General features: G+C 38.0%; 1 protein-coding gene and 2 long non-coding RNA genes across 4 annotated transcripts in view; 2 read left to right on the top strand and 1 right to left on the bottom strand.

Annotated features, from left to right (window-relative positions):
* Window positions 1-226: 226 nt before the first annotated feature.
* LOC133655123 (uncharacterized) lies at window positions 227-3,550 on the top strand. The gene is made up of 11 exons (XR_009826954.1): window positions 227-286; window positions 423-449; window positions 703-780; window positions 2,015-2,092; window positions 2,182-2,256; window positions 2,362-2,388; window positions 2,507-2,697; window positions 2,898-3,015; window positions 3,169-3,260; window positions 3,368-3,417; window positions 3,507-3,550. It is a non-coding gene; the product is annotated as an uncharacterized LOC133655123 (long non-coding RNA).
* A 151-nt stretch (window positions 3,551-3,701) lies between these two features.
* On the top strand, window positions 3,702-4,915 carry LOC133655124 (uncharacterized). Its single transcript, XR_009826955.1, has 3 exons — window positions 3,702-3,820; window positions 4,024-4,094; window positions 4,771-4,915. It is a non-coding gene; the product is annotated as an uncharacterized LOC133655124 (long non-coding RNA).
* Window positions 4,916-5,615: 700 nt separating this feature from the next.
* The window catches only part of stmn1a (stathmin 1a), a 5,186-nt gene continuing 533 nt past the window's right edge, over window positions 5,616-10,268 (bottom strand). Inside the window, exons 2-5 of one of the 2 annotated variants that reach the window (XM_062055042.1) lie at window positions 9,305-9,349; window positions 9,047-9,219; window positions 6,313-6,504; window positions 5,616-6,217 (exon numbers count right to left, since the gene is read on the bottom strand). In XM_062055042.1, the coding sequence (XP_061911026.1) occupies window positions 6,140-6,217; window positions 6,313-6,504; window positions 9,047-9,219; window positions 9,305-9,320 (459 nt within the window). In that variant the 5' untranslated portion in view covers window positions 9,321-9,349 and the 3' untranslated portion in view covers window positions 5,616-6,139. Of the gene's footprint in view, window positions 6,218-6,312; window positions 6,505-9,046; window positions 9,220-9,304; window positions 9,367-10,268 lie in introns of both variants that reach the window. The other variant, XM_062055043.1, reaches the window with a different exon arrangement.

Here is a 10,268-nt window from a genome sequence, read left to right as displayed (position 1 = left end):
CGTGGACGCGCCTACTAGCGTGTACGCGCATGAGCCAAGATCTCTGGACTTTCTTTGCTGGAACACGAACGTAAGTATAGATTTATTGATTTATTGCTACATTCGCAGTAAAGATCAGCCTTTGTGTTTCCATCATCATTTATGTATGATTGTAATGACGTTGTTTGATATTAGGACTAGCAGTAAAACTTTATATTCTGTAAAAAAAAGGCTATTTTATTTCCAGCGCCGCCTCCCAGAATGCTTTGCATGGGGACGTCACGTATACAGAAAATTCAGAAAATAGGTGAGGCCCGAGCGAAGAAAAGTGGAAAAGAGTGTTATTCGTCAAAAAACCCACACAACGACGGTCATTTTTTCGCCGTGCTATTATAAAATTGTCTTTTATCTGTGTTTTGTGTTCCGGGGGACCCCGACTCCAGAATGTGAAAGTTTCCCGCGTGAAGCTGGTGAGTAAAAAGTTCAATACAGTTAACTTAGGCTATCTTTTGTTAGACGCTGTGAATGTGTGTAGGTTACATGCTACGATATTCCACATATTTCCAACTGCTTGAAACGAAAGCGTATTACTTTATTGTCAGTGTTGTTTAGGCCCAGTCGCTAACGTTACTGCGTTAGTCAACAACGTAACGTTAACGGAGTGGAAACAGCCGTTCTTTGCCATTAATATGAGTGTGTATTATTTCTTTCTTTGTTCTTTAGTGGAGCTCGAGATCCTGTTTACTGTGGACTAACTGTGTGTGACGCCATGTTGTTTTTGTTTCCATTACAAAAAAAAAGGTATGTCTATGTGTTTTTTGGCATAGTTAATTGTAGAAAAAAATATAAAATGAGGTGATGTGAGTGGGAAAAATTGCTGCACATATTAAGGATCCTTTTTCTTGATCTATATTTTTGTTATTTGCTGATGTATATATTTTATATGCTGTTTTTTATTTAATTAATTTATTAGAGACTATTTTATGCTTTATTTACCTTTTTTTATTATTATTATTATTTTATTTACTATTATTATTATTTTTTCCACATGTAAGCATAAATAATTGATCATATTAGTACATTGTTTGATTGCTTTGCTTAATGCATTCCATAATTTAATTCCACATACTGATATACTGAAGGTCTTAAGTGTTGTACGTGCGTACAAATGTTTTAAATTACATTTCTCTCTAATATTATTTTTCTCCTCTTTTTTTGAGAAGAATTGTTGTATATTCTTGGGTAGCAGGTTATAGTTTGCTTTGTTTATAATTTTAGCTGTTTGCAAATTCACTATGTCGTGGAATTTCAGTATCTTGATTCAATAAATAAAGGATTTGTGTGTTCTCTATATCCAACATTATATATTATTCTAACTGATCTTTTTTGTAACACCGTTAATGAATGAAGTGTACTTTTGTAATTATTTCCCCATATTTCTACACAATAACTCAGATATGTAACACTAGTGAACAGTAGAGAATATGAAGTGATTTTTTGTCTAGAACATGTTTTGCTTTATTCATTATTGACGTGTTTCTTTCTACTTTATGTTATATATTTTTTACTTGAGATTTCCAGTTCAATTTATCATCAATCATTATACCTAGAAATTTGGTTTCATTTACTCTTTCAATTACTATTCCATCTATTTGTATTTGTGTTTGACTTTCTTTTCTACTGTTACCAAATAGCATTATTTTAGTTTTACTGAGATTCAAAGATAGTCTGTTTTTGTCAAACCGTCTTTTTAATTTGTTAATTTCTTCTGTTATTATTTGTATTATCTTCTGTGTGTTCTCTCCTGAACAAAACGCTGTTGTATCATCCGCAAATAATACTAACTTTAAATCTTTTGTAACTTTACAAATGTCATTTATCTAGACATTGAATAATTTAGGTCCTATATTGATCCCTGAGGTACACCACAGGATATATTTAGCATTGTAGACGAAACCACCACATTAATATTAAAGATATGGTTAACATTCTTAGTGCTAAAGATATTCCCCTCTCCTTGTATCCCTTCTCCCAGCTCCACCGTCTCGCCGAGTGCCAGCAAGAGTCATGAGTACTTGTCAACTCGACTCCTCAACTGGAGATAACTTTCTAGGTAAAAACTGATCTCCAAAATAATATCTCAGCATCCAGTAACCATGGTTAACAGATCACAACCATTTAATACCAATTTATCTCCCTTAGCACCTCACCATGGGGAAGGATGTATTCATATGCCTTCACCAGCACCTGCATTAAACATGCAGAGAGTTACACAAGGTAGGGACTGATCTCTGTATACACTACACCCATAATTTCAAACCCTACTTTACGATTGAGCTGAAGTTCTGACTATTATGACCTGTACTTTTACCTTTCTTATAGTTCTTACCACCTTGGGGCACCATTCAGGTAAAATCTCAGCTCATCTTACTTGCTTATTTGTATACACTAACACCTGTGCATGCTTTTGTCCACGTTGTTCCTTTGACGATGAATAAATACCCCTTTTCTTTCTTTCTCCATTAAGGGTGCCTTTTCATCTGATTAAATTTATAATGAACAGGGACATTGCGGTTGTCCCAAGTGGATGGTATGATGATAGGATGGTTTTCTGGCCCAGCTATAAAAACACCGACAGAATTGAAAGGGCCGCTTTAAATGAGGAGCAGCATGAGCCAAACTGGCCAAGATTTGACGTTTCTGTTGTCCGAACTTGTGGTATGCAAATTCATAATCTTCTTGTTTAAAAATAACGTCATAGTTGCTTCTCTTTATGCTTGGAATAACCTATTGTGTCTATGTTCTGACCAGGTATCTTGTAAGAGAGACCTGATTTATCATCATCAATAATAATAATATTCTGTTCAGCTCTACAGCTAATTTGAAACTCATGTTCATTTTAACATATTCAATTTTAGACAACTACAAAGACGCATTAAAAATAATGCAACAATATGGAAAGGGCTGCGACACCTCAGACCTGCAATCTGAGGCAGAGAACGAGGAGCTGCCAGAAAAAAGGAACAGGAAGCCAGTGTAAGTGTGTTCCGTCTTGTTTTTGTCATGTTTCTACAGTAATAGGAAGGTTATCTCCGGTAGCATTCAAAAATAGACCAGAGATGCTTGTACTATATGTATATTTGGCAATTTTGGCATTGCAATAATCCTAATGATATGGTTACCCAACAGCCATCGTCTCGGGGACTTAGATGATAGCGAAGAAGACCCGGGAAATAGTGACCTCACATCTCTGGAGTTGGCAAGCCAATTGCACAGGCAGAGTAAGGAATAATCTCTTAACATCGAAAACAACAAAACCACCACATTAATATTAAAGATATGGTTAACATTCTTAGTGCTAAAGATATTCCCATATCCCTTCTCCCAGCTCCATGAGTACTTGTTAACTCGACTCCTCAACTGGAGATAACTTTCTAGGTAAAGATTGATTTCTGAAATAATATCTCAGCATCCAGTAACCATGGTTAACAGATCACAACAATTTAATACCAATTTATCTCCCTTAGCACCTCACCATGGGGAAGGACGCATTCATATGCCTTCACCAGCACCTGCATTAAACATGCAGAGAGTTACACAAGGTAGGGACTGATCTCTGAAATATTAGTGTATAGATAGGCCCCTTGGGTATTACCGGTCATGGTTAACTGATGGCTCTCTCACAATGCCCACCTCACTAGGAACGGCAGTCCCTCCTCGACTCCCTTCACCCCCTCACCAGCAGCCCTCAACATGTGGCAGACAGAGGAGCCTGGATCCAGCCTGGCCTACAGGCCAACATGGCGAGGGGGAAGAATGGCCGACAACATTTCCTGCTCTGGTGAGCAATAACTGACAAATACCGGATGGTCATTCTGTGCCACAAATTTTGGAAAAAATTCAAATTCACAAGCAATCACATATTTTCTTCAAACTTTGTCAATAACTTTTGTCATTAACTAAGGTCAATAGCTAATGTCAGGATTATGAGTAATGAGGATAAACACTGAAACATGTTAATTTTATACTGCTGTTTGTCAACAGCGCCTGAGGTAATCCACATCCTTAGCCTGCTGGAAACTATTAAGCACAACTAAGACCAGCTGATTGCGAAGGTAAACTTCTTAAGCCTTGAATAGGTCAATAATTCATAATGACATTGATTTTGATTCATTATTATTTTTTAAAGAAAGAAACAGCCTACATGGCAGCTTTGTGTGATTAGAGTAAACATTGCCACATTTTCTTGTTACATTTCACCTGTTTGCTCTTTAAATACCACTTTTAATGTTTTTTATTTATTTCGATCATATTTTTTAAAAATGTGCCCTGGGGCCGTTAAAAAATGACGTGCAGCCCGCAAATGGCCCCCGGGCCGCACTTTGGACACCCCTGGCCTACACGAATACAAACATAGAATGATAGTACAAATATAATAAGAAAACAATGTCAACCTCCCAAAGTTGGGTTATGGATATTTATTTATGCCCCCCACCCCCAACCCCCCGCCGCCGTCATCCAACAGAGCCAAACAAGTACTCTGATCAAGGAACCAAATAACGATATTGTTTAAACATTTTGGATGTCTTGCACACCTATACCCTGATCACAAATTCATATTTTACGCACCTTATTTTAACCACCTCCAGTAACTTTAAGTCATGTTTTTTTTTTCAAATGTAATCTCCTTAATACCTATCACATATTTTGTATTGTGTAAGCATACTTGGCTTTGGATGCTTCCTACCATAAACATAAACGTATCTGTCTTGTAATCTTGTTTGATTACAGGTGCTGTGAGTAAAAATGTGTTGACAAGGTCAGCCACGGATGCTGAGGTCACCAAACACGCCATCAGGTGGTTCAACTTGGCGGGGGATCGGGCAACGAGGAGACGAGTCCCGCTTCCACCTCCTCAGGAGGAATAGAGATGTATATGTATAAATAAACAACCTTTTATTGGACTTCTTGTCATTCACCAGTTATTCATTTTCTGACATGTTAGCTGTGCATGGAGCAGCGTTTCCTTGAAGTTGTAGCCTAATAGATTAAATATGTATATTTACTTTTTAAATATATATTATATATATTTACTTTATAGAGTGAATTGACCATTTTCTGTTTCTGCCTATTGACAATATTGTTGGTTTAAAAATACAAGGCAATGCATATGTAAGTCTATATTGCTGTATTGGGCTTAGTGAATTTTTTAGTTTCCTATTTTATCCTACAGCAAGAACAGAAGGGATTTTGAAAATAAGATAAAGGGGTCCAAAACGGCCAGATGAGCCAGGGTTTTTATGAGTCCGTTGCTGGTCCGCGGCGGGAGGTTAGGCTTTGATCTTGGGTGCGGAGCGGATGCAGCGCGCCGTCACGGCGCACCCGCCGCGGAAATAAGGCTTTGATCATGGGTGCGGAGCGCATTCAGCGCGCCGCCACGGCGGATCCGCTACCTGCCGCCGTGGCGGATACGTTCCTGAGTGCAAATGGACGCCGATGCTGGTCCGTTTCGCGGTTCCGTTCCGGAAAGCGTGATACCTGCGCGGGGGATCCGCCGCGGAGTGTTTTTGCTGTGTGGGTTGTGGCTAGTATGCTAATTGTTAGCAAGAGAAAGTAAAGCTATGACAAAGACAACATTGAGGAGCTAATAAGTGCAAAGAGTTTATTTCAAACGTTGAAATTGTGCTGTTAACAGTGAGTGATTACATAGGGCAGGTTAACATTTATTTGGCAACACTCTGCAATGAAGTAAAGTACGAGGAAAACGCTGCCTTTACGTTGTTTTAGTACGACTAATCAACTGATATTCTACGTTAAGGTTTTTGATTCATTTTCACAAGTAATTCATGAAACGCGGCTGTACGTTTACATGCTCGACGTGTAAAATAACCTTTTTATCGGAAGAATAATATTGGATCAAACAGAAACACAAGTCACAGGAATAATTAGGTTCAACCACACAGAAGCTTATGGGTACCTAATCATGTACTAACATATTGCTAAGGTGCTGTGGAGCGGACACACATCAAGCCTGAAAACCGCTTTAAAAAATAAATAAATTCACAAAACAGATGTTTTCCTACTTTGAATGAGGAGTGCACACAAATACTGGCTTACCAAAACAAACAGAATATCCAAATGACAAATGTTTTTTTGCAAATCAGTTTTCTGAGGCGTCTTCGTCCGCGTTGCCAGGATTGCTTTCCTTGTTTTTTCGCACCTCTTCCAATTTTTTGTCCTGGTAAGAGGAGAATAGAATTAATCCTAAAATCTTCTTGACAAAATATTTGAAAAAAAAACAAAAAACATAGTTGCACAAAGAATTGGAATTACTTTCTCTTTGAACTTTTCATTCATTGCTGCCATGATAGCTGTGCGGTTGCCTTTGTTGGCCTCCATCTTTTGTTGGAGCTTCTCCTCCGCCATCTTGCTAAAGTTGTTGTTCTCTTCCATGGCCTTCTGCTGCACCTCCTTTTCATGCTCACGCTTCTCAGCCAGATGCTTCAGGACCTCAGCTTCATGGTTCTGGGGGAAAAAACCAACTCAGCTCAGTGGTCATTTTGTTCCTGGAGCTTTAAATCAGGGGTGTCAAACTCATTTTAGATTGGGGGCCACATGGAGAAAAATCTGCTCCCAAGTGGGCTGGTAAAACCACGGCACGATAACTTAAAAATGAATGAATGATCTTTATTGTCATTGTGCATGTACAGGTACAGGTCCAACAAAATTTAGATTGCTTCCCTGAGGTGCTTTGCTTTTTTTTTTAAAAGAAGAAACCACACAATATACAAAAACAACACAATATACACAATATGCAATATACAATGTGGCCTAAGACCACTCTAGGAGGCAATGTAAAAGAAAACGAGACAGTAAAAAGTATAAAGTGACTAGAGAGGAGTAATGCTGAATCCCAGTGTGCTAAGGGGGTGGGAGTCAGCATTTCCTACCTCCTATGCTGTGCAGGCTTTTTATTGTGGATTAATTGTGTGAATAAATATGATAAATATTGTCCAGTTGGCATGTAATCGCTGATTGCACAGTCCAAAAATAAAGACAACTTCAGATTGTTTTTTTTGTTTAAAAATACAACAAGCACATTCTGAAAATGTACAAATCACAATGATGTTGTTGTTTTTTTAACACTTATATGTTGTGATTAATAGTATTCTATATTTATTTGTTGTTATTTATGCTTTCTGAATAAATTATGTGATAATGTCCATCAGTCAACTCATTTGTGTTAATTTTCAATCTATCAAGATAAAAAAAATAATATCAAAATAAAATTACAGGATGTTATTCATGACTGGTGCACTAACATAAATGGTAAATGGGTTATACTCGTATAGCTATTCTACCTTCAAGGTACTCAATGCGCTTTGACACTATTTCCACATTCACCCATTCACACACTGATGGCGGGAGCTGCCATGCAAGGCCCTAACCACAACCCATCAGGAGCAAAGGTGAAGTGTCTTGCTCAAGGACACAACGGACATGACTAGGTTGGTAGTAGGTGGGGATTGAACCAGGAACCCTCAGGTTGCTGGCACGGCCACTCTCCCAACTGCGCCACGCCGTCCCAACATCATGTTGTTTTTTTTGCATATGTAGCATAATCTACATAGATACAAAGAATTGCTATGGTGACATCCAGTGGACACATTTAGAACAGCAGTTTCTTTCATTCAAAAATGTCAGCTCATTTTCTTACTTAGCAAACTCATCCTGCGGGCCGGATAAAACCTGTTCGGGCCGTACATTTGACACCCCTGCTTTAAATGTTCCTGAAAACCACCGTCCTCTGGAGTGGACATTTGCGTTTTGCATAACAAGGTTTTGCATTTACAACCCGCAACTTGATTTTAAATATTCTAAAATAAAATAAAAAACAGATTAAATCTTATTAGAAAAAGTTGTAAGGTAATGAGAAACATGTTGACACTAACGATAACATAAATAACAACTAAAAATCACTCTATTGGCTAGAGATGTCCGATATCGGCTGATAAATGCTTTAAAATGTAATATCGGAAATAATCGGTATCGTTTTTTTTATTATCTGTATGGTTTTTTGTTGTTGTTGTTTTTTTTTTAAATTAAATCAACATAAAAAAACACAAGATACACTTACAATTAGTGCACCAACCCAAAAAAACTCCCTCCCCTCATTCACACTCATTCACACAAAAGGGTTGTTTCTTTCTGTTATTAATATTCTGGTTCCTACATTATATATCAATATATATCAATACAGTCTGCAAGGGATACAGTCCGTAAGCACACATGATTGTGCGTGCTGCTGGTCCACTAATAGTACTAACCTTTAACAGTTCATTTGACTCATTTTCATTGATTACTAGTTTCTATGTAACTGTTTTTATATTGTTTTACTTTCTTTTGTATTCAAGAAAATGTTTTTAATTTATTCATCTTATTTTATTGTATTTTTTTATTTATTTAAATGACCTTATCTTCACCATACCTGATTGTCCAAATTAGGCATAATAATGTGTTAATTCCACGACTGTATGTATTGGTATCGGTTGATATCGGTATTGTTAATTAAAGAGTTGGACAATATCGGATATCGGCAAAAAGCCATTATCGGACATCCCTACTATTGGCCTTATTACACTATTGTACAAGTTAAATAAAAGTCCTGAATCCAGACTGTGATCCGGATCACCCCCAAAATGAAACAAGGTGTTCCAAATCCCATTTCTGACATTTCCTGAAACTTTGCTAACGAACTAAATGACCCCGGTGATTGCCTAAATATAACAATCCTCGCCAAAAAAAATCATCAAAATGATTCCCGAGCGCAACCACCGCTCACTGCTCCCCTCACCTCCCAGGGGGTGGAACAAGGGGATGGTTCAAATGCAGAGGGTAATTTGTGTGTGTGACTATCAGTGGTACTTTAACTTGAATCCTAATTGACTTTGTCACTTCTAACTCCGAGGTGACACGATGGCTGTTATTTCATATGTAAAACAAATGGAATCTTTTCATATTTGTCTGCTGACTTGTCACGTTCATGATATACGATTTCTTTGTGTACCTTGCGTCTTTCGTCCGCGGCGTCCAGCTTCCTCTGAATTTCCTCCAGGGAGACGTCCTTCTTCTTTGGCGCGGCCAAGGGGAAGTCTCCCTTGGCGTCCGGGGCCGGCGCGCCCAGGATAACCTCGAAGGCCTGACCAGAGGCGCGCTTGTCCAGCTCTTTGACCTGAATGTCTGCAAAGTGAAAACTAGGGAACATCAGCAAGTATTCCTGCCCTCCAGGATTTACTACGGTGAAAAAAGTCTGATAAAATATCACCTTCAGGGGTGGCCATCTTGAAATGGTGCTGGCGGGTTTCTTTACCTTAAAAGAAAAAAATGCTGAAAAATGTTTGTTTAATTCATAAAAATGACAACAACAAAAAAAAACCTCCAACTCAAACAAGCTAAATGGCGACATCTTGTAGCCTTTGAGAAAACTACAAGCCACCACACCCAATTAGGGCTGGGCGATACTGCACATTTTGGGGTCGACTCGATACCGCATAAATCCAGGACCGGTATTGTTGATGCATTTCACTCCTTTCAATGTGTTAAAAGGGTTTACAAACACAATAAAAGACAGGACAACGATTTTAGGCAAACAAAACATTGTTTTTATAAACAAACTTGCAGCATTTTAATACAGCAACATCAAATATGTACACAAAGTGAATACAACAACATAAACAACACAATTATTTGTAAAAAAAAAAATAATAAAAAATTAAATAAAAAACAGAAGAGAACTGAAGACTATCGAATCGATCTCAACACGCTCGTAACGATCCGATATCGGTCGATACATGGGCGGACGGACCCAGCCCTGCTTTGTCATAAGGGTCCTCACTGGGTCGTTGTCTGCAGAAATATGCTAATTTTATACTGTATCGTGTCAAAAATGTGTCAATACAGCAATTAATATCGTGTTTGTTGTGCTGAAATGATACGTAGTTCAACGATACTGTAGGTATGTATCAAATATACGCGTATATAATATGAATAACCCTGTTATGTTGTTTATGTGTTGTTAATAGAAAGTATTTAGAATTAGAAGCGCACTTGCTAAATGCACGTAATACATTATTTTTCTGTTCAGACAACTTGCAAATCGGTTGACGCCCACAGTTGCGTGGTCACAACGTGGGATTTGATTAATCTTCAATCGTGTTTTAATGCGAGAATCATGTGTGACTGCATGTCGAGCAATCATGTCGGCAGCAAACAAAAGACGCCTTTGTCGA

The sequence above is a fragment of the Entelurus aequoreus genome, linkage group LG08 (genome assembly GCF_033978785.1).
Source record: "Entelurus aequoreus isolate RoL-2023_Sb linkage group LG08, RoL_Eaeq_v1.1, whole genome shotgun sequence".
Lineage (NCBI taxonomy): Eukaryota > Metazoa > Chordata > Actinopteri > Syngnathiformes > Syngnathidae > Entelurus > Entelurus aequoreus.
Note: the sequence above shows the minus strand (reverse complement) of the source record. Positions and strands in the feature narration are given on the sequence as shown.